General features: G+C 46.8%; 1 protein-coding gene across 3 annotated transcripts in view; it reads left to right on the forward strand.

The window, feature by feature from the left end:
- PCGF3 (polycomb group ring finger 3) overlaps positions 1–24919 on the forward strand; it is a 711906-nt gene that overhangs the window by 269323 nt on the left and 417664 nt on the right. For all 3 annotated transcript variants that reach the window (XM_030194352.1, XM_030194350.1, XM_030194353.1), the window contains one exon: positions 11469–11565. In XM_030194352.1, the coding sequence (XP_030050212.1) occupies positions 11469–11565 (97 nt within the window). The remainder of the gene's footprint in view (positions 1–11468; positions 11566–24919) is intronic.

Below are 24919 nucleotides of genomic sequence, written 5' to 3' on the forward strand. Positions count from 1 at the left end.
TTGGTGTATGTGTCAGTACTGTTATAACAGTGAGAAAACGTCTGTTGTGACTAATGATAGTAACTTTGAAAAGGATGTGATCTTTCTTTTAGAAAACAGAGGCTAAACTATAAATAGCTATATATATTGCAGGAATAGCATGATGATTTCTGTGGATCCTCATTGAAAGCAATGATGTCAATCTTATCGAACATGTTAAAAATTGGTACACACAAAATAATAAAAACAAAAGTATTTTATTCTTCTAATTAATGAGCTATTTTGATTCTTTCTTTGGAAAATATGTGATTCTGGCATATTCATGCAGTTGTTACATATGTCCGTTCTATTTTACTTATGTATGTTTACTTGTAACCCACTTATTTGTTTGTTGCATTTGTATCCCACATTTTCCCACCTATTTGCAGGCTCAATGTGACTTACTTACATAGTGAGGCGATCGCCTTTCCGGTATGACAAATACAGAGTGATATTATGGTATGATAAGATGCATGTGTACCAGACACATAAGGGAATAGAAAGGAGGAAGCGTTATGTCCAGTTCAAGTATTAGTATCGTTGTGTTGCAGGATTCAGGCATTTAAGTTGGATTCTTAGGGTATGCCTTTTTTAACAAGATAGTCTTTAATGATTTCTGGAAGTTTGGTAGGTCATACGTTTTCGCAGCGTTTGGTAGTGCATTCCAAAGTTGCGTGCTTATATAGGAGAAGCTGGATGCATAGGTTGATTTATATTTGAGTCCTTTGCAGCTTGGGTGGTGAAGGTTTAGGTATGAGCGTGTTGATCTTGTTGTGTTTCTAGTTGGTAGGTCTATAAGGTTTAACATGTATCCCAGGGCTTCGCCGTAGATGATTTTATGAACCAGAGTGCAGATTTTGAATGCAATATGTTCTTTGATTGGGAGCCAATGCAGTTTTTCTCTTAGGGGTTTGGCGCTTTCAGATCTCATTTTACCAAATATAAGCCTGGCTGCGGTATTTTGAGCAGTTTGGAGTTTCTTTATGATTATTTCTTTGCATCCCGCATAGATTCCATTACAGTAGTTTAGGTGGCTCAGTACCATTGATTCTACCAAGTTGCGAAATATTTCCCTTGGGAAGAAAGGTTTTATATGTTTGAGTTTCCACACTGAGTGGAACATTTTCTTTGTGACAGATTTCGCTTGGCTTTCTAGCGTGAGGTTTCGGTCTATTGTGACTCCGAGAATTTTCAGGCTGTCTGAAACAGGAAGCGTGTAGTCTGGGGTGCTTATGTTAGTGGGTTTGTTCGTGTTGTATTGGGATGAGAGGATGAGACAGTGTGTTTTTTCTGCGTTGGGTTTTAGTTGAAATGCATTCGCCCATGAGTTCATGATGATCAAGCTGAGTTTGATTTCATTGTTGATTTCTGTTAGATCATGTTTGTAAGGGATGTATGTCAAATTTTCTGTAATATTTTTCAATCAAAAAACGAAGAGATCTCAAGAGGAGTGGCCTAGTGGTTAGGGTGGTGGACTCTGGTCCTGGGGAACTGAGTTCGATTCCCACTTCAGGCACAGGCAGCTCCTTGTGACTCTGGGTAAGTCATTTAACCCTCCATTGCCCCAGGTACAAATAAGTACCTGTATATGTAAGCCACATTGAGCCTGCCATGAGTGGGAAAGCGCGGGGTACAAATGTAACAAAAATAAAATAAAAATAAATAAGAATAACCATACTGGGTCCATCCAGTCCAGTATCCAACAGTGGTCAATCCAGGTCACAAGTACCTTTCAGAAAACCAAATTAGTAGCAACATGCCATGCTGCCAATCCCGGGGCAAGCAGTGGCTTCCCTCATGTCCATCTCAATAGCATACTATGGATTGTGATACTTGCGTGCAGTGGCGTAGCAAGGGGGGGCAGGAGGGGCGGTCCGCCCCGGGTGTCAGCTAAAGGGGGGATGCTCCCTGCCAGCTCCCCCCCCTCGGCGCATCGACACCCCCCTCCCAGCTCCCGCACCCTACCTTTAAAAGAATGTCGGAATCTGAGGCGAGGCGCAGCCCCTTGCGCCTGCCTTGCACGTAAAAGAAATGTGGACCGTCGGGCCTTCCCTCGCTCTATCTGTCCCGCCCTTCGCTGACGCAACTTCCTATTTCCGCAAGGGTGGGACAGACAGAGCGAGAGAAGGCCCGACGGTCCACATTTCTTTTACGTGCAGGGCAGGCGCGAGGGGCTGTGCCTCGCCTCGGATTCCGACATTCTTTTTAAAGGTAGGGTGCGGGAGCTGGGAGGGGGGTGTCGATGTGCCGAGGGGGGGAGATGTCATCGTGCTGCAACCGGGGGGGGGGGGGGCAATGGCGAACCGCCCCGCCCCGGGTGGCAGCCCCCCCTGCTACGCCACTGCTTAGGTGATAGGTGGGCTAAAAATGTAGTAACTAAATAAATAAAATAAAAATTATTCTGCAGAGCACATATGTAGCAACAAAGTACTCTGAATGCTACCACTGATGAGAAGAGAGGAGAGAAGATGCACCCCATGGAGTCAGTCTACCAAATAAGTGAATGTTAGTCTGGGCAGAGGCTACCTAATAAGAGAAAAAAATCTCTTTTTTTTTCTCAGCATGACCCTGCACAGTGCCTCCCAGAATGTCCAATGTGGAGTCAGGTGCAGCTTTCTCAAAGATGGCAGCATGGAGGAGCAAGTGAGCATTGCTCCTGTCTTTTTATGAAGATAAGCCTGGGGGGGGGGGGGGGAGTACTCCCCATAGACACCAAGGCAATTTGGGAGACGGTGGGGGTTGACAGGTGGGGGCAGGGAGGAAGAGTCTGAGGGGGTGTCATGGCTATTTTTTAGGAGGATTGGGGGACCACTAGATGCCAGGGTAAATGTGTTTGAGGGATCAGGGGTGAGTGTGAGGGGGCCAGAATATTAGGGGGTCTTTTGGGGGGGGGGGGGGGGGGGGCTCGGGATGTGAAGGGTTACCTCTTGTATGGCAATGCTTTTTTATTTTTTTTGTTTGTTTGTTTAATATCTCCCTTCCTTTCAGTGCTTGAGTCAGTCACCACTCACACTTTGAGAAGAACTCAGACATTTTTGCAGTGAGCTGCTTATTACTGCTGCAGTGTGCACTATTTTATTTTCTGGCAGTAATTTGTATACTCATATCTCTGCAGTAAATTTTTGACAGAAAGCTACTGTTAAACTATGCATTTATGGACTCTATTGCATGTTTTTCTGCATCAACCCCTTTATGAAAACAAAGGCAATCACTCCAAGAGGAGCAAAATAGGGATGCACCCACTGATAAAAGTGTATCTGGTGGTAGGTTACAAAGAGGGGCATTTTCAAAAGGGACGTCCAAGTTTTGATGAGGACGTCCTTGCAAAACATTCTGATCCAGGGGTGGGGAAACCCGTATTTTCGAAACAAGATGGGCGTCCATCTTTCGTTTCGATAATACGGTCAGGGACGTCCTAATCCTTAAATTTGGTCATCCCTAGATTTGGTCATCTCTAGACTTGATCGTTTCTGATTTTCACCAATAATCGAAACCAAGGACGTCCATGTCAGAAATGACCAAATGCAAGCCATTTGGTCGTGGGAGGAGCCAGCATTTGTAGTGCACTGGTCCGCCTGACATGCCAGGACACCAACTGGGCACCCTAGGAGGCACTGCAGTGGACTTCATAAAATGCTCCCAGAAACATAGCTCCCTTACCTTGTGTGCTGAGCCCCCCAAACCCCCTACCCACATCTGTACACCACTACCATAGCCCTTCGGAGTGAAGGGGGGCACCTAGATGTGGGTACAGTGAGTTTGTGGTGGGTTTTGGAGGGCTCGCTGTTTCCTCCACAAATGTAACAGGTAGGGGGGGTATGGGCCTGGGTCCACCTGCCTGAAGTGCACTGCACCCACTAAAACTGCTCCAGGGATCTGCATACTGCTGTCATGGACCTGAGTTTAACATCTCAGGCTCGCATAGAGGCTGGCAATCAATATTTTGAAAGATATTTTTTTGAGGGTGGGAAGGGATTAGTGATCACTAGGGGAGTAAAGGGAGGTCATCCCCGATTCTCTCCGGTGGTCATTTCGGGCACCTTTTTGTGCCTTGGTCGTAAGAAAAACACGACCAGGTAAAGTCGTCCAAGTGTTCATCATGGACGTCCTTGTTTCTTTCGATTATGGGTCGAGGATGTCCAAGTGTTAGGCACGCCCAAGTCCCACCTTCACTACGCCTCCAATATGCCCCCTTGAACTTTGGCCTTGGGACGGAAAGCAGTTGGGGGTGTCCAAAATCTGCTTTCGATTATACCGATTTGGTCGACCCTGTGAGAAGGACGTCCATCTTCCGATTTATGTCAAAAGGTGGGCGTCCTCTTTTGAAAATGAGCCCAATAGTAATATAGTAAATGACGGCAGAGAAAGACCTGTACGGTCCATCCAGTCTGGCCAACAAGGTAAACTCATTGTTTAGCAAAATGCATTTTATGTAAATCCTTTTATAAACACAAAATGTTTTCCTCTTAAATACATCAGGTAGTTTAGGTACACATCCTCACCTAAAATTGGTAAATGGTTCATGGGTTATTGAGCTTAATATACCACTTTTCCTGAAATCATAATAAAGCGGTGTACAAACTAAATAGGAAACAAGGGGGAATGCCAGTATAAATAGAACAAATAAAATTCTATAGGGTCTAAAGGAAAACCATATAAATAGCAATCAATAAAAAAAAAAACATTCAAATCGGAAGAGAAACAGTCATTCTAAACAGATCAGAAAAACAATAAGAAGAGCAATGATACTTTCAACCAAAGCCAAACTGCACCAAAAATCTGAGAAACCACAGTGCTTCTTGTTACAGTATCATTAACATCTGCTTACATGTAGGATTAAGAGGCACAGGGGAAAGAATGTGATTTGTGCATGTTTACACTTTCAGCTGCAGCAGCCATGTGTTCTCCTGAAGAGCTTTGGTATTAGGTGCAGGAGCAATTTCAAGACAGTGTTATTCTGATGCACAGTCTACATCACAAATTCTGAATTGACTGTGTCTGTGTTACAGGAAATCACAAAGGTGTCCTGAACCAACCCAGGAAGTGAGGTGCAGAATTTTGTGAGGCAAGACTGCTATGGCAAGAGAAAACCCAGTTCTCTTCCCTACTGCTATGGGTTAAGGCTTTCATTTTACTACCAGTGATAAAAATGGATGCTGGAGCCACACTAGGGGTCCTTTGGGACTGCCAGTGGCCCACAAGCCTTGCATCAAAGATCACTGGTATAGTGTGATATGCTATGACATGGCTTGATTTAAAGTACTATAATTAGAGAACAACAATTACATCACTCAGTATTTACATTCCCCGAGGACAAACAGGCTGCTTGTTCTCACGAATGGGTGATGTCCACGGCAGCCGGAGATCTTCACTAGCAACAGCGTTTGCTAGCCCTCGCGTGCGCATGCACTGTGTGCATGCGCGACCGTCTTCCCGCCCGAACGCGCTCGTGTTCGCCAGTCTTCTTTTTTCCGCGGCTCAGGACGGCTGTTTTTTGGTCGGTCTATGCCCCAAGGAGACCCCTCGCATTTTTTCGCCGCATTCTTTCGTTCGGAAGTGTCCGGTTTTCTCTCTTTCCGTCATGTGTCTCTTCGTATTAAAAAAAAAACAAACTTCCTTTACGTCAAGTTTTTTCCCGTAAGTTTCCTTTTGTTGTCGGGCGCGGCCTTTTTCGTCGCCCGTACAGGTTTTTTCAAAATTTTTTGGTACCATTAGCCATCATCGTGAATTTTGACTTCGCCGGCATGATTTTTCCGCCCATGTCCTCGAAGCCTGCCAGCGGCTTCAAAAAGTGCACCCAATGCAGCCGGACTATCTCCCTCACTGACAGGCACGTTTCGTGCCTTCAGTGTCTGGGGGCCAGGCATCGCCCCCAGGCCTGCACTCTCTGCCCTCTCTTGAAGAAGCGGACTCAGGCGGCGAGATTGGCCCAGTGGAATCTGTTGTTCAGGGCCTTGTCCGGTGCTTCGACGTCTTCGGTACCGAGGTCATTGTCCGGTGCGTCTGCGGTACCCAGCTCTTCTGCCGGTGATCCAGCGTCTACGATACCGAGGTCATCTGTGGTATCGATGTCATCAGAGGGTGCTTCGTCTTCTGGAGTGCAGGTGAGGGCTGTCCATTCCCCTGCTGGTGGCGGTGAGCCCTCGAGTAGGTTTCCGCCTGCCTCGAGGGCTCCTGCGGTACAGCCCCCCCCCCCTCCCCCCCGGGATCGACCTCTTTCGGACCCGGCCCAGAAGAAGACGTTTGGATTCAACGTCCTCCTCTTCGGTACTGGGAGGTGCCGATGATGTGCTTCATACGAAGGCAAAGAAGCATCGTCATCGGTCACCTTCTAGGCGTGGTACCGAGAGCTCTGGGTCGCCGGTGCTACCGGCACCCAAGCGTCGACATCGGGAGGACCGCTCACCCTCCATTCAGGAGGTGTCGATGCACTCCCGTGTGGACAGCCCGGTACCGCCTCTGCGTCCTGAATAGATTCTGAGCTCGTCGCCGGTACCGGACCCCTTGCCTCTCTTGACAGCCACTGAACAAGAGCCTCAGGGCCATCCTTCCAGGGATCCTGGAAGAGCTGTTGCGCCATTCTCCTCTGGTACCGGGGGTGCTTGCGCCGCCGGTACCGATGACTGAGGCGACGGCTGGGCCCTCGTCCGTGGTGAGGTCTCCCCTACGGTACCGGCATCGGCTGCCTTCCAGGCGGGCTCCCCGGCGACATCAATGGAGGGAGCTTCATTGCCTCCGGTACGGGAGTCTTCCTCGCGATGCTCCCACCATGGACATGTTCCTACGGAGTCGAGGTGGGCATGGCTTCGGACAGAAGTTCATGAACTGGTGTCTGATACCGATGGTGAGGCCTCGTGGGAGGCAGAGGAAGACATCAGATATTTCTCAGATGAGGAGTTTGACGGTCTTCCTTCTGATCCCACTCCCTCTCCTGAAAGACAGCTTTCTCCTCCCGAGAGCCTTTGTCCGGGAAATGTCTACGGCCATTCCCTTCCCTGTGGTTACAGAGGATGAGCCAAGGGCTGAAATGTTTGAGCTTTTGGACTATCCTTCGCCACCTAAGGAATCATCCACAGTACCCATGCATCATGTCTTCAAGAAGACATTGCTGGCGAACTGGGCGAGGCCGCTAACCCCCACATTCCCAAGAAGATTGAATCCCAGTATCCGATCCATGGGGACCCGGAGTTGATGCGGACTCAGTTGCCTCACAACTCTGGTGTGGTGGATCTGGCCCTTAAGAAGGTCAAGAGTTACTACTACTACTACTACTACTATTTAGCATTTCTATAGCGCTACAAGGCATACGCAGCGTTGCACAAACATAGAAGAAAGACAGTCCCTGCTCAAAGAGCTTACAATCTAATAAGAGTTCTAGGGAGTATGCTTCGGCGCCCCCGGGCAAAGACTCTAGAACCTTGGATTCTTTTGGGAGGAAGGCCTACCATTCTTCAATGCTCATTGCCAAAAAACAAGTCCTACCAGCTCTACACGAGCATTCATATGCAGAACAATGTGTGGCAGTTGGCGGACTTGGTGGACAAGCTCCCTTCTGAGCAAGCCAAGCCTTTTCAGCAGGTGGTCAGGCAGCTGAAGGCGTGTCATAAATTCCTGGCCAGGGCTGTTTACGATACTTTTGATGTCGCGTCCAGGGCCGCTGCTCAAGGTGTGGTGATGCGCAGACTCTCATGGCTGCGCGCCTCAGACCTGGAGAATAGGCTCCAGCAGCGGATAGTGGACTTTCCTTGTCGGGGGGATAATATTTTTGGAGAAAAGGTTGAACAGGTGGTAGAGCAGCTCCACCAGCGGGACACCGCTTTCGACAAATTCTCCCGCCGGGCGCCTTCAGCATCTACCTCAACTGGTAGACGTTTTTATGGCGGAAGGAGGACTGTTACCTATTCTTCTAATAAGCGTAGGTCCAATCCTCCCTCTCGCCAGCCTGCTGCCCAGGCCAAACCCCAGCGTGCTCGTTCTCGTCAACAGCGTGTGACTCAGCGTTTTTATGGGGGAAGGAGGACTGTTCCCTAGGTGGCCTCTCATAACCTCCGACCAGTGGGTTCTCCAAGTAGTCCGGTTAGGATACTTCCTCAATTTGGTCACAAAGCCTCCAAATTGCCCACCGGGAGCTCAGTCCTTTAGCTTCCAGCACAAGCAGGTACTTGCAGAGGAACTCTCTGCCCTTCTCAGTGCCAATGCGGTCGAGCCCGTGCCACCGGGGCAAGAAGGGCTGGGATTCTATTCCAGGTACTTCCTTGTGGAAAAGAAAACAAGGGGGGATGCGTCCCATCTTAGACCTATGGGGCCTGAACAAATATCTGGTTCGAGAAAAGTTCAGGATGCTTTCCCTGGGCACCCTTCTTCCCATGATTCAGGAAAACCATTGGCTATGCTCTCTGGACTTAAAGGATGCTTACACGCATATTCCGATACTGCCAGCTCACAGACAGTATCTTCAATTCCGGCTGGGAACACGGCACTTTCAGTATTGTGTGCTACCCTTTGGTCTCGCCTCCGCGCCCAGGGTGTTCACAAAATGCCTGGCTGTCGTAGTGGCGTCTCTATGCAGACTTGGAGTGCACGTGTTCTCTTACCTCGACGAATGGCTGGTGAAGAACACCTCCGAGGCAGGAGCTCTACAGTCCATGCAGATGACTATTCGACTCCTGGAGCTGCTAGGGTTTGTGATAAATTATCCAAAGTCCCACCTTCTTCCAGTTCAAAAACTCGAATTCATTGGAGCTCTGCTGGATTCTCAGACAGCTCGTGCCTACCTCCCGGAAGCGAGGGCCGAAAATCTTCTGTCCCTCGTTTCCTGGGTACGGGCGTCTCAGCAGATCACAGCTCGGCAGATGTTGAGATTGCTCGGCCACATGGCCTCCACAGTTCATGTGACTCCCATGGCCCATCTTCACATGAGATCAGCTCAATGGACCCTAGCTTCCCAGTGGTACCAAGCTGCTGGGGATCTAGAGGATGTAGTCCAGCTGTCCACCAATTTTCTTCAATCCCTGCAGTGGTGGACAATTCGGTCCAATTTGACTCTGGGACGTCCCTTCCAAATTCCTCAGCCGCAAACAGTGCTGACGACGGATGCGTCTCTCCTGGGATGGGGAGCTCATGTCTATGGGCTTCACACCCAAGGCAGTTGGTCCCTCCAGGAACAAGGTCTACAGATCAATCTCCTGGAGTTACGAGTGGTCTAGAACGCTCTAAGGCCTTTCAGGGATTGGCTGTCCCATCAAATTATTCAAATTCAGACAGTCAACCAGGTTGCCATGTATTACATCAACAAGCAGGGGGGCACCGGATCTCGCCCTCTGTGTCAGGAGGCCGTCAGAATGTGGCTTTGGGCTCGCCGATGCGGCATGTGTCTTCAGGCCACATATCTGGCAGGCGTAAACAACAGTCTGGCCGACAGGTTGAGCAGGATCATGCAGCCTCACGAGTGGTCGCTCAATTCCAAAGTGGTACACGAGATCTTCCAAGCGTAGGGCACCCCCTTGGTGGATCTCTTTGCTACCTGAGCCAACCACAAGGTCCCTCAGTTCTGTTCCAGACTTGAGGCCCTCGGCAGACTAGCGTCAGATGCCTTTCTCCTGGATTGGGGGGAAAGGCCTCCTGTATGCTTATCCTCCCATACCTTTGGTGGGGAAGACTTTGCTGAAACTCAGGCAGGACCGAGGCACGATGATTCTGATTGCTCCTTTCTGGCCGCGTCAAATCTGGTGCCTTCTTCTTCTGGAGTTGTCCTCCGAAGAACCGTGGAGATTGGAGTGTTTTCCGACCCTCATTACTCAGAACGAGGGAGCGCTTCTGCATCCCAACCTCCAGTCTCTGGTGCTCATGGCCTGGATGTTGAGAGCGTAGATTTTGCTTCCTTGGGTCTCTCAGAGGGTGTCTCCCGAGTCTTGCTTGCTTCCAGGAAAGATTCCACTAAAAAGAGTTACTTCTTTCTATGGAGGAGGTTTGCCGTCTGGTGTGACAGCAAGGCCCTGGATCCTCGCTCCTGTCCTACACAGATCCTGCTTGAATACCTTCTGCACTTGTCTGAGTCTGGTCTTAAAACCAACTGTAAGAGTTCATCTCAGTGCGATTAGTGCATACCTTTACCATGTGGAAGGTGGTAGTTCGCTTCATGAGAGGTTTGCTTTTGTCAAAGCCCCCCATCAAACCTCCTACAGTGTCATGGGATCTCAATGTCGTTCTCACCCAGCTGATGAAACCTCCTTTCGAGCCACTGCATTCATGCCATCTGAAGTACTTGATCTGGAAGGTCATTTTCTTGGTGGCAGTCACTTCAGCTCGCAGAGTCAGTGAGCTTCAGGCCTTGGTAGCTCATGCTCCTTATACTAAATTTAATCATAACAGAGTAGTCCTTCGCACTCACCCTAAGTTCTTTCCGAAGGTGGTGTCGGAGTTCCATCTGAACCAGTCAATTGTCTTGCCAACATTCTTTCCCCGTCCTCATACCCGCCCTGCTGAACGGCAGCTGCACACATTGGACTGCAAGAGAGCCTTCTATCTGGAGTGGACATAGCCCCACAGACAGTCCGCCCAATTGTTTGTTTCTTTTGATCCCAACAGAAGGGGAGTGGCTGTCGGGAAACGCACCATATCCAGTTGGCTAGCAGATTGCATTTCCTTCACTTACGCCCAGACTGGGCTGACTCTTGAGGGTCATGTCATGGCTCATAGTGTTAGAGCCATGGCAGTGTCAGTGGCCCACTTGAAGTCAGCCACTATTGAAGAGATTTGCAAGGCTGCGACGTGGTCATCCGTCCACACATTCACATCTCATTACTGCCTTCAGCTGGATACCCAACGCGACAGTTGGTTCGGGCAGTCTGTGCTGCAGAATCTGTTCGGGGTTTAGAATCCAACTCCACCCCCCTAGGCCCATTTTTATTCTGTTCAGGCTGCACTCTGTTAGTTGGTTAAGTTTAGGTCAGTCTCAGTTATGTCCTCGCCGTTGCGAGGCCCAATTGACCCTGTTTGTTGTTTTGAGTGAGCCTGGGGGCTAGGGATACCCCATTCGTGAGAACAAGCAGCCTGCTTGTCCTCGGAGAAAGCAAATACTACATACCTGTAGAAGGTATTCTCCGAGGACAGCAGGCTGATTGTGAGCCCGTCTTCCCTTGTCTATGTCTTTGCTATGTACTGGACTGGCGAACACGAGTGCGTTTGGGAAGATAGTCGCGCATGCGCACGCGAGGGCTAGCAAATGTTGTTGCTAGTGAAGATCTCCGATCGGAGGGGCTGCTGTGAACGCCACCCATTCGTGAGAACAATCAGCCTGCTGTCCTTGGAGAATACCTTCTACAGGTATGTAGCATTCGCCTTTTGGTCTGTCTGTAAAATACATATATAGACTACATTATTTACTGTAATATGTCTTATGAATAGGTGTCTGAGCTTTTCTGATTTTTAACATATGCTTCTGCCAACAGTCTGTAGAAGTTGCTTGGTAAAGTATTTGGAAGAAAATAACACCTGTCCTACTTGTAGAATTGTTATTCACCAGAGTCATCCGCTACAGTATATAGGGTAAGTGAAGGCAATATATATTTTTTTATTAAACATAATTTTTGTATACAATATGTACCTATCTTCTCTTAATGTAATATGTTTTACACCAGATACACTAAAACAGTGTTTCCAACCAGCATGCCATGTCACACCATTGTGCCTTTAGATCTGAACAGGTGTGCCACAGAAAAACAGTCCCCACTGCCTAATGCTCAGTAGCTGTCTTCAGAGCACATATGTAGTCACACACATCTCTATGTTTTTTAGATACAGCATTGAGCCTCGGTGTGTGGGAATTAACAGGCAGCACTGCAAAACATACATTGTCAGTATAAGTCATGCTTGGGCCCAAGGCAGAGACCAAAGACAAAAATAAATGAGAGGGATCCTTCAGTTTTTGGCAGATTTGGGCCCCCAGTGATTTGAGGGCCTAGGACAAATTGCCTTGGTTCTTCTCCATCCCCCCCCCCCCCCCCAATATGCTGGCTCTGAAGTCATGAGTAGGTGGACTCCACTTTGTGCAGCATATATATTTTTATTTATTTATTGCATTTGTATCCCACATTTTCCCACCTTTTTGCAGGCTCATATTGCATCTAGTAGCTCTTCTTTCACCTCCGAGTCATTCCAAGCTTTTCAATTTGTTTTACACCATGAGAAAAAAAGCAGTAGGCAACCAATAAAGGAGAGGATACTCAGGAGTCCATAAGATGTTGAATTTGTTCTATATCCAGTCAATACATTTTATATATTTATTTAGCGATTTGATTTACACCAAACATGATATCTGCACCCTGCTTGCTCTATGTAGGCTGGTATACCACACAGTTTTGCTAATATAAGTTAGCCTTGCCCTTGAAAGGGTTAGGGAACTCAATACTTAACATTATACATTGAATAGATAGTCTGGTTGCCTAGTGTACTAAAATTATTTTGGCTAATAAATGACGTAAAGCTGTCATCTAGTTTGAAATGATATACATAGCTGTGTGTGCATAATTTATCAGCAGAAGCTGTTATTCCTTGGACAGGTTGTCTTGTTTGTTTCCTGTTCCATGATGCCTGACGGGGCTGGATTAAAGCATTATTATTATTGTTATTTTAGTTGTTGTTACTATTATTTTGTATTATTTATTTATTTATTTTAGATAATTTATACCCCGCCTTTTGCAGATAATACTAGGAAAGACTTTTCTAGTATTGCCGGAGAATTCAAGCTTCATTCAGAACCTTAGGACAATACCTTATCTAGGTATTGTCACAAAATATAGCATGAATCCATCAAAACTGTTTTTTTGTAAGTTCATCGTTGTCCAGTTTGAAAATATAAGGATTGTAGAAATGTATTATGTTTTTCTCCGAGGACAAGCAGGCTTTCAATTCTCACAACTGGGATCTGCGTTGCCTGGGTCGGCAATATAGCCAGCAAAAAAGTTTGCGAGGAGCGTCCCAGTGTGCATGTGCAGAGTGCCTTTCCACCCAAGCACGATACGCCTTTTGAGTTCATTTTTCTCTGTGTGAGGGATGGTGGTGTTTTTCTAGTCGTTCCTCACACGCCCGGGAAAGAGCCCATTTTTGTGCCTCAGTGCTGTTTTTTCGCTTATTTCCTCTTTTATTTTTTTTAATTATTTCTCGTTTAAACAACAAAAACAGGATTTGATTTTATTTCTTTAGTTTTTCTGGCCTGCGTTTGTTTCCTTTCTTTTTTCGGTGTGGGCCGCTTTCAGGCTTGCTCAGCCAGGTCTCCTTTTGTTTTTGTGCTTTTTTCTCTTTTTCAGGCACAATCGTGACTTTTAATTTAGCCAAAGCGATTTTTCCTTCCATGTCATCAAAGACTCCCAGCGGCTTCAAGCGTTGTACTCGGTGCAAATGGACCATCTCGGGTACTGATACACACTCTTGGTGTATTCAATGTCTCGGAGCCCGGCAAATTGTGTCCTTTGTCTTTGTATGAAGAAAAGGACCCAAATTTCCTGAGAAACTCAACGGGAGAAATTTTTTGGAGCTCAGTCTGGTTCTTCGATGTCGGCATCGAAGTCGGGGGTGTCAACATCGAGGGAAGCATCAACATTGGGAGTAGAGGTACGGATGGCTGCTGAGAGACCTAGAGACACTAGGAGCAGCAAGGCATCGAGTGGGTCTCCACCTGCCTCAAGGCCTCCTGCTGTGCAGACCCCCTGGGACCATCCATCGCCGGACCAGACCCCGAGGAGACATGAGGATTTGATGTCCTCGGCACCAAGGAGCTTGGGTGACATGCATCGGGCGAAGGCCAAGAAGCACCGACACCGACCTCCTTCGATGCATGGTGCCGGGAGCTCTGGGACGCTGAGGGATTCGGCACCCGAGAAGCGTTGATGCTGGCAGGACCACTCCCCCTCAATCCAAGAGGTGCTGATGCGTCTGTCTCCCAGCAGCTGAGATCCTGATCCTGTACCCAGCCAATTCGACAACCTGACCACACACCGGCCCTTCAGCCTTTTCTGATGGCGGTTCTCGACCCTACTCCCTGAGTTCTTGGAGGGTTTGATGCAGTGATGTGCATCGGGGGGTGCTTGCGCCTGCCATTCCTTCTGCTGCTGCCCTGTCTGGCCTTCAACCCGCAGTGCGGCCTCCGGCACTGGTGCCACTTGTGGCTCCAATATCGATTGCCACCCATGCCAATTCTCCTTCAACGTCGGTGGAGGATTCTTCGCCAGAGTCGAGGCGGGAGCTGACTCCTCGACACCCTTCCTGAGGACATGGGTCGTCCATGTCAAGATGGGCTCAGTCTCAGACATCCCTGAGGGAAGTGCTGTCTGACACTGAAGAAGAACGCTCGGGGGAATCAGAAGAACATCCCAGGTACTTTTCCTCTGATGAATCCTATGGGATCCCTTCTGAGCTTTCCTCTCCACCTGAGAGGAGACCCTTCACCTCTTTTGTATGGGAAATGGTGCAGGCCATTCCATTCCTCGTAGAAGTGGAGGATGAGCCCAGGGCCAAGATGCTCAAGGTCCTGGACTACACCTCTCCACCAAAGGAGACAGTGACGGCTCCTCTCCACAAGGTACCCAAGGCAGTCCTTGTACGGGAACTGGGCATCCCCTCTGTCCCTGTAGTCTCTAAGAAAATTGATACCCAATATTGGATCCATGGGGAACCTGGGTTGATGAGGTCTCAGTTACCCCACATCTCCATGTTGGTGGATGCCGCTCTCAAAAAGGCCAGGAGTACTAGGGACTATGCCTCAGTTCCCCCAGGCAGAGAAGCTAGAACCTTGAACTTTTGGGAAAAAGATGTATCAGGCCACTATGCTCATCGCCTGTATCCAGTCATATCAGCATCCAATCATATCAGCTCTTTACGAGTGGCTACTTGCAGAACTCAGTGAGGCAGCTGTCGGACTTGGTCGATGCTGTCCCACCGGAGCAAGCTGAGCCTTTTCGCCAGTTGGTCAAGTAGCAGAAGGCGTGTCGCAAATTCTTGGTCAGGGGCATTTACAACACTTTTGACGTGGCATCCAGAATCTCTGCCCTGGGTATAGCAATGTGCAGACACTCCTGGCTGCGTGTTCCTGACCTGGACCATTTGGTCCAGCAGAGAATGGCAGATGCCCCTTGCCGGGGAGATAATCTTTTCGGAGAGAGGGTCGAAGAAGTCGCTGACCAGATCAAAAAGCGGAGTGCTTCCTATTCCAGGCATAGTATGCTCCTGTGGCTCGCCAGCCTGCTCAGTCTCAGCCCCAGTGCACTCATTCTCATCAACAGTGTGGGCCCAAGGTCCCTGCTGCTCGCCAGCAAAAGCAAGAGACGAAATTTTGACTGGCTCCAGCAGAGCATAGCCACAGTCAGTGTCCATGCTGGACGAGTTGCCGGTTGGAGGGAGGTTAAAATTTTTTCACTAAAGGTGACCTCGTATAACCTCCGACCAGTGGGTTCTTCAAATAGTCCAGTTAGGATACACCCTCAATCTGTTATCCAAACCTCCAAATTGCCCACCGAGAGCACATTCATTCAGCTCTCAGCAGAAGCAGGTACTTGCAGAGGAACTCTCCGCCCTTGAAAAGGTCCAAGCGGTCAAACCTGTTCCACCAGGGGAAGAAGGGCGGGGATTCTATTCCAGGTACTTCCTTGTACAGAAAAGGACATGGGGGATGCATACCATTCTAGACCTAAGGGTCCTGAACAAATTCCTAGTCCGAGAAAAGTTCAGGATGGGTTCTCTGGGCACCCTTCTTCCTATGATTCAGAAAAACGATTGGCTATACTCTCTGGACTTAAAGGATGCATACACCTATATCCTGATACTTCCAGCTCACAGGAAGTATCTTTGATTTCGGCTGGGAACGCATCACTTTCAGTACTGTGGATTGCCCTTTGGCTTCGCATCAGCTCCCAGGGTTTTCATAAAGTGTCTAGTGGTAGTTGCAACATCGCTACTCAAACTGGGAATGCATGTGTTCCCTTATCTCGATGATTGGCTGGTGAAGAGCACCTCAGAGGAGGTGCTCTGGAGTCAATGCGAATAACTATTCAGGTTCTGGAACTACTAGGGTTCGTAATAAATTACCCCAAGTCCCATCTCCATCCAGTTCAAAAATTGGAGTTCATAGGAGCCCTGCTCGATACGGAGAATGTCAGAGCTTTCCTCCCAGAGATGCGGGCGGGCAACCTTCTCTCCCTTGCGTCCAAGGTTTGGGCATCGCAGTAGGTCACATCTTGGCATATTATGAGATTGCTGGGCCACATGGCTTCCAAACTATATGTTACACCCATGGCACATTTTCACTTGAGATCTGCTCAATGGACCCTGGCTTCTCAGTTGTATCAAGCCACAGGAAGTCTGGAGGATGTCATCCAAGAGTCCCCGGAGCTTGTGCACTCTATTCAATGGTGGACAATTCGGCCCAATCTGACTTTGGGACCACCATTCCAAATTCCTCGGCCACAAAGAGTGCTGACGGCCGATGTATCTCTCCTGGGGTGAGGAGCTCATGTAGACAGGCTTCACACCCAAGAAGCTTGGTCTCTCCAAGAAACGAATCTTCAGATCAATCTCCTGGAGCTCCAAGCGATATGGAACGCTCTGAAGACTTTCAGAGATTGGCTGTCCAATCGAGTTATTCTAATTCAAACAGACAGATTGTGATGTATTATGCCATCAAACAGGGGGGCACCGGATCTCGCCCTCTGTGTCAGGAAGCCGTCTAGATGTGGCTCTGGGCTCGCCGTCAGGGCATATTTCTCCAAGCCACTTACCTGGCAGGTGTAAACAACGGCCCAACAGACTAAGCAGGATAATGCAACCTCACAACTGGTCTCTGAATATGGGCATAGCCCGCAAGATCTTCCGAGCATGGGGCAACCCCTCTGTGGATCTTTTCGCTATTCAACTCAACCACAAGGTCCCTCGGTTCTGTTCCAGGCTTCAGGCCCACGACAGACTAGTGTCAGATGCATAGGCAGTCGGTGGCCCAACTGTTTGGGGAGGCTAAAGGAGGTGGGGTTAGGGGGTGGGGCCAGGGGTGGAGCTTAAATCCATAATTGTCTGATAATACACAGAAAAAATAAATAAAAATAAAAGTCACAATTAATACCTTTTATTAAATGTAGATATTAGATATGTATCATATGTCAAAGAATAAAGTGGTTGCTCAAAGCATATACTAACCACAATCGCTCAACTGCAAAACACTATGCACAACTTTGTGCAAACACACACTCAGAACCTTACTGTACCATAAATATTACACTGGGCAGAACCTAATACACCAATATACCACCCATACAGAAAATGCAGACCGTCAACAATATGAAACAAGGGATCATAATATCACAATTCTCATGTAGAGCCACAAAACACCCTAATTCATGTTTAATGTGGGATAAAATGCCATAAATAAGTAAATAAATAAATATAAGCTTTTAATGTTGAGCACCTGATTCTCAAAGTGGACATATTCCAAACACTATAATGAAAATAAAATGATCTTTTCTACCTTTATCTGTTGACTTTGTTTTTCTGATCATGCTGGCCCAGTATCCGATTCTGCTGCTATCTGTCCTCTTAACTCCGTTTCCAGGGCTTCCTTTCCATTTATTTCTTTACTTTCCGCCTTTCTTCATTTCTTGTCCTACATCCGTAAGAAAAAGCTGGGTCCTCCACAGACTTGACTGTCCAGTAGATCCAGCTTCTGCCTATTTTCTTCATCCATGTACAGTTTTTCTACTCTCTTCCTTTTCCCTCATCTCATCTCCTTCCTCACTCCTCCCTCCCCCTCCATCCATCTCCAGCATTTCTTCTCTCTACTACTACTACTACTACTACTTATCATTTCTAAAGCGCTACTGGACGTACGCAGTGCTGTACACTTGAACATGAATAGACAGTCCCTGCTCAACAGAGCTTACAATCTAATTAGGACAGACAAACAAGAGATAAGAAAACAGTCACATAATAATAGGTTGGAATAACAATCTAATTTTAGCACTTTCATTTCGTGCCATGATGAGATCAGGCCCTATCTAATTTTAATTTTAAACAGCATTTATATGCTACCAAATAGAAAACGCTGATAAACAGGCTAACAATGAAATAAATTCAGAACCATATACAGAAATACAAGTCCCCACCACATTTGAATATTCATATGCCCCTGTTTTCTGACTCTTTTCTCCCCTGCCCCTCCTCCAGCCATCCGTAGCTTTCGCTTCCCCCCCCCCCCCCCCCCCGGGGTCCTGTCTGTTCCGCCCGCTCTCACCCATCCGCGTGGTCGCTCGTTTTTAAAGCCTGAGGCGTTCTCCCTCCAACACCGGCGATTCACATAGCCAACCTTAATCTGCCTGCGTCGGAGCCTCTCCCTCAGACGTGTCCCGCCCCCTCTAATGCAACTTCCTGTCTTATGCAGAGGTGGGACGCGTCTGAGGGAGAGGCTCCAACGCAGGCAGATTAAGGCTGGCTATGTGAATCGCCGGCATCGGAGGGAGAACGCCTCAGGCCGGAGTGACTACGCGGATGGGTGAGAGCGGGGGGGGGAGGTGCAAGACTCGCGCGGGAGGGGAGAGGAGGCAGAGACCGGTCACTGCAGCATTTGGCGCTTAGGCGCCTTCTCTTCTAAAGATCTGTTTGGGCCCACCTAGCTACGGTTCTGCTGCTCTTTCGCCAGCAGCCAAGGGAAGTCCACGATTGGGCTGGGGAGGCTTAGTCTCCCCAAGCCTCTTATACGGGGCGCCTATGGTCAGATGCCTTTCTCCTTCATTGGGGGACAGGCCTTCTGTATGCGTATCCTCTGATACCTCTAGTAGGAAAGAGTTTGTTGAAACTCAAGCATGACTGCGGAACCATGATTCTTATCGTGCCATACTGACCACGACAGATATGGTTCCCTCATCTTCTGGACTTGTCCTCCGAAGAACCATAGAGATTGGAGTGTTTTCCGACCCTCAACACACAGAATGAGGGGTTGCTTCTACATCCCAACCTCCAGTCTCTGGCTCTCATGGCCTGGATGTTGAGAGCCTAGAATTTGCTTCATTGGATCTTTTGGAGGGTGTCTCCAGAGTCTTGCTGGTTTCCAGGAAAAATTTCACTAAGAGGTGTTACACTTTTAAATGGAGGAGGTTTGCTATATGGTGTGACAGCAAAGCCATAGATCCCCTTTCTTGTCCTATACAGACCCTGATTGAATACCTTCTACACTTATCAGAGTCTGTTCTTAAGACCAACTCCGTAAGGGTTCACCTTAGTGCAATTAGTGCATATCATCAACGTGTAGACATCTGGACAGCTTTTAGTTGTTCGCTTTATGACAGCTTTACTTTTGTCAAAGCCCCTGTCAAACCTCCACCAGTGTCATGGGATCTCAACATCGTTCTCACCCAGTTGATGAAAGCTCCTTTTGAGCTACTGAGTTCCTGCTGTCTGAAGTACTTGACCCGAAAGGTCATTTTCTTGGTGGCTTTTACTTCAGCTCATAGGGGCAGTGAACTTCAAACCTTAGTAGTGGATGCAGCTTATACTAAGTTTCATCACAACAGAGTAGTCCTCCACACGCACCCTAAGTTCCTGCCGAAGGTGGTGTCATACAGAACCAGTCGATCGTCTTGCCAACATTCTTTCCACGACCTCATGCCCATGCTGGTGAAAGCAGCTTGCACACCTTGGACTGCAAGAGAGCGTTAGCCTTTTACATGGAGCGGAGAGAGCCCTTCAGACAGTCCGCCCAGTTGTTTGTTTCTTTTGATCCCAACAGGAGGGGAGTCGCCATCAGTAAACGCACCATTTCCTATTTGCTAGCAGTTTGCATTTCCTTCGCGTATACCCAAGCTGGGCTGACTTTAGAGGGTCATGTCACAGCTCATAATGTCAGAGCCATGGCAGCGTTGGTGGCTCACTTAAAGCCTGCCTCCATCGAAGAGATTTGCAAGGCTGCAACGTGGTCTTCACACATTCACATCTCACTATTGCCTTGGGCAGGATACCCGACACCACAGTCAATTTGGGCAGTCAGTGTTGCAGAATCTGTTTGGGTTCTAGAATCCAACTCCACCTTCCTAGGCCCATTTTTATTCTGTTCCAAGCTGCACCTTCATCTAGTTGCATTTTGTTTCAGGTTAATCTGTGTTTAGTCCTCGCCGTTGTTTGCCCGATTGACCATTGTGTGTTGTGTTGGGTGAGCCTGGATGCTAGAGATTCCCCTGTTGTGAGAATTGGAAGTATGCTTGTCCTTGGAGAAAGCGAAAACAACTCATCTTTATGCTGTTGTATTTAACTGAAGAAGTGCGGTTGCGCTCGGGCACAAAGGCACTCTGCAGATGTGCATTGGGGCACCTCAGAGGGCGCTTGCAAACTTTTTTGCTGGCTATATTGCCAACCTGGATGACGCAGATCTTCTACCCAGTTGTGAGAATTAGAAGCCTAGTTGTGAGAATGTGAAGCCTGCTGTCCTCTGAGAATACCCGCTACAGGTAAGTATCTTCGCTTTTTGAACCGGTCAGTGCATAATGCAGACATATGCATCTTCCACACTTGTCGGTCTTGTGTCTGCTTTATGTACTGACTAGATTAAAGCATAAGCAAACCAAACATATACCTAGAGCTCAAATATTTAAGAGGGCCTTTTCAGATGTGTTCATGATTTAAAAAGCTAGGGTTTCCAACTATCTGGGGTTTTTTTTTTTTGGACTGTGCAGATTTTTACATTAGTGTCTGGAAGCTAGAAGGATGGCTAAAACATCTGAAAACTCTGAGTTTAGAGATCTGCATCTTTCTAGAACTTCATCCTGCATGAGTTACCTTCGTTGCCTGTCTCCTATGTCTCTAGCAGTACTGAGAATCCGGATAGCTTGCAGGTGGTGATCCAGTTCTACTGACCAAACCATGCAGAAAGAGCCCAAGACAGGAGTCGCAGATCCTGTGGGTGGGGTCCAGCCAATGGGGAGGCACAGGGTTGAGGGCATGGGAGGCAGCTTTTGTCACAAGAAGAGTGTTGGAGGTTGGTGGGGAGAACAATTGCAGTTCTGTACTATGTATGTGAGGCTTCTGCATGGGTTTGGGGGGAGGTGGGTCTGAATTCAGCAAAGTGTTCTTGGCTGACTTTGGAGAGAGCCAGCAAGTGACATTAGATGCTGAGAAAAGTAAGCATGGAAGAGGAATTGGAGGGGTGAGTGTGAGTGAGCTGCTGCAAACTGAGGAAAAGAGCTGATACTAAGACCTTTACTTGATGGCAAAGCTGGTGGGAGGCACCCACTGAGGACTAGATTTACTAAAGTGCACAATTGCATTACTATGCATTAATATGTGGTGTTTATTATAGCTCTTGTTTTATGCTGTGTAACTTATTGGCTAGTAGTGCATGTTAATGGTATTAGCAGTTAGTGATGTAATAGTGCACTTCAGTAAATCTAGTTCTTGGAAAGCACATGAGCAGCAGTTTGAGTGTATCTGAAGTGCAAAGCTGCATGTATGCTAAGTGGAGAAACATTTTCAGCTTTGCAGATTTAGCAAGGTAACTATTTTTTGTTAACTGGCAAACTTTTGATAATTATGATAATACTGCCTCTACTCTGTCCATATCTTTCCAGAGGTATAAAGAAGTCTAAGGGGAAAATTTATCAATGTGAGGTACTGTTAAGTCGAGTTATTTTAGCACAGCATTGAAAAGGGCAGTGGTGCATCCTTTGCTAATAAATAAGAACAACTTTGACCAGGATAAACTTGAAAGTTACTGACCAGTATCTAATATCCCATTTTTAGGAAAACTTATAGAACAAAACAGTCTGTGATCAACTCAATGATTGACTAGAAGAGGGGAACTGTCTAGATCCATGTCAGTCTGGATTCAGACCCGGGTATGAAACAGAAATAGTCCTTGTATCCCTATTAGATGATCTTCACAGAAACCGAGACAGGGGATTTGCCTCGGTGTTAGTACTGATAGATTTCTCAGCAGCTTTTGACACTGTGGACCATGATATTAAACAAGTACGACTTGCAGAAACAGTTATCAGTGGATCAGTACTTGCCTGATTCAGATCCTATCTATCAGACAGGCAACAGTCCATAGTATTTGGCAGCGCCTCATCGCCACTATGGGAGTACCACAAGGGTTGATACTGTCACCTATTCTGTTCAATATCTACCTTAAGCCACTAGCCGAGATGATTTGGTCGATGGATTCTCACTCCTTCATCTATGCGGATGATGTGCAGCTACTCATACCCATTGAACTTGACTTACCCACAGCCCTGAATGAACTGACTACCTGTCTAACATCAATTCAAGAAGGGGCTAAAAACAACAAACTTTGCCTGAACTCAAGTAAAACTGAACTTCTATGGGTCCCTAACACAAGTGGGCACACACCTAACATCAAAATCTCTTTTGGGAAATATGAACTCCCTCCTCAAATCACAAGTCAGGACCTTGGAATACATCTCAATTTAACACTTACTCTGATCCCCCAAAATCCAAGCAATCTTCAAGAGCAGCTTCTATCACTTGCGATAACTACACTGCCTGTCTCCTTACATTGAGAAGAAAAGCCTTGTTTCAGTTGTGCATGCCATGATAATATCAAGACTGGATTACTGTAATGGACTGTACACTGGTCTGACTACCAAAGGTCTGCACCAGCTCCTTAGTGATGCCCATTCATGTCTTGACCAACATAAGATTGTTCTAGCAGTATCTCTAGACCTCTCCGCAGCCTCTGACTGGTAGATCACACTCTGCACCTCTTTCATCTTTCTGCAACAGAAACCAATATTTCTGGTTCTGCTCTGTCCTGGTTTGCTTCATTTCTAACAAATTGCTCTGTTAAGGTTACTAAGACTTACGCCTCAACTGATAAATCTGTTCACTGTCGTGGTCCCCAAGGGTCTATACTATCTCTGTTGTTATTCAATTTGTTCCTCAGCCCTTTGCCCACTCTTATTCAGTCTCTTGGCATATCAGCTTATTTTTATGCGGACGACATCCTTCTGATTTTTCCTGTTATCCTTCTCCTTGTCCATCTACAAAACTGTGGAATGTGTTACCTAAAACCGTCACATCAATTCATAACCATCTCAACTTTAGGAAGTCACTGAAAACCACACTATTTAAGAAGGCTTACCCCTCAGACCCAACTTAATTTACTACTACTTACGATATAGCAAAATCCATGGACCATTACTGTACTTTTTTACTACATCCGTTTCTTTATATTCAAGTTACTTACAGGATTACTATTATATTGTCTATTTGCATTTTAATTTTTCGACATTGTGTAAGCCACATTGAGCCTGCAATTAAGTGGGAAAATGTGGGGTATAAATGTGTTAAATAAATATATCTATAACTCCCTTTCCGGCTTGCCTTGATGAGGTGGCCAGATGGCTGTCAGCCAACTTATTAGTATTCAACACTGACAAAACTATTGCTTGCTGGTTTTTGGGCACTCAGATCCCACCTGCTACTCCTGTTACACTTTTTGGTTCAAGTATTGCTCCAGTCTCTAGCTTCTGATATCTTGGGATTATTTGGGATTCTACACTTTCTCCCCCAAATCTCCCAGTTGGCCAAAAGCTCACTTTTTCTTCTGCATCATTTGCGCACTGTCTGACACCTTTTTGACACTAATCATTTTCATGCTTTCATGCTTTCACTTTTACTTCCTGTTTAGATTATTGTATCATCATATATGCTGGTATACCCCATTCCTCAATGAAAAAACTTCAGTCTCTCCAGAATACTGCAATTAAACTACTCTGCCTTGCTTGCTGTTCAGATCATGTAACTCCTTTACTTATATAGTTCCATTGGTTACCTATTGAAAAATGCATAATCTATAAAATAGCTCTTCTTACTTTTAAAGCACTCAGAATCGGTCTCCCGGATTATCTTGCACATTTAACAATACCTTACTCTCTGGTAAGGCTTCTCCGATCTATTAATGATCATCGTCTTGTCCTTCCCAGCCCTAAAAATGCTCATTATGAATCCACCAGAAATACTGCTTTTTTTCTTTCCTTCTCCCTTTATCTGGAACTCGCTTCCTATTCATCTCTGTAGTGACCCCACTTTAAAATCTTTCAGGGTAAACTTGAAAACCTTTCTGTTTCAGCAAGCTTTTGATGACACAGAGGAAAGGATCAGCCAATAGAAGAGGTCTGTTTTAATATGTTACTTTCCTGGTCTTTTGGTCCCCTCCATTAATGTGTGAATGAATATGATTTTATGGCATTCCTTTACAATTTTTATTTAATAATATTATTTAGCATTATGTAAACTGCTGTGATCTGCCTCTGCAGTTAGAGTGGTATAACAAGTCTCAGTAAACATATAAGGTTGTAAGTGACACGACCACATCACACCATTTTTGTAAACACTTCACTGGCTACCAGTACAATAAAGGGCTCAACATAAAACTCTGTTTAACCTTCAAAGCCCTTAAAGGAAATGGCCAAAAGTATTTGAAGAAAAGGATCTCCCTCTATACACCTCCAAGATCACTAAGGGCCTCCCAAGGAGTAATCCTAGCTACACTCTCTCCAAAGGACATCATACGATGTGATACCTGCAAGCGAGCCTTCTCTGGAGTAGACCCCATACTCTTGGAATGCAATCCCTGAAAGACTTTGCTTAACACAAGACTTTTTCTACTTTAAGAAGCAGCTGAAAGCTAGGATCTTCAACCAGGCCTTTAATGGAAGAAATAACTAACTTGCTAGTGACACGCACACACACACACACACACACACACACACACATACAAACACACAAACACACACACACACACATACATACAAACACACACATACACACACAATGACACTGGCTGTACATACTGTAAAAGGACATGTTTATCCACATCTACCCTAGCTGAACCCATGGAAGAAGGAGGAGGAGA

This window comes from Microcaecilia unicolor, chromosome 2 (genome assembly GCF_901765095.1).
Source record: "Microcaecilia unicolor chromosome 2, aMicUni1.1, whole genome shotgun sequence".
Taxonomy (NCBI): Eukaryota; Metazoa; Chordata; class Amphibia; order Gymnophiona; family Siphonopidae; genus Microcaecilia; species Microcaecilia unicolor.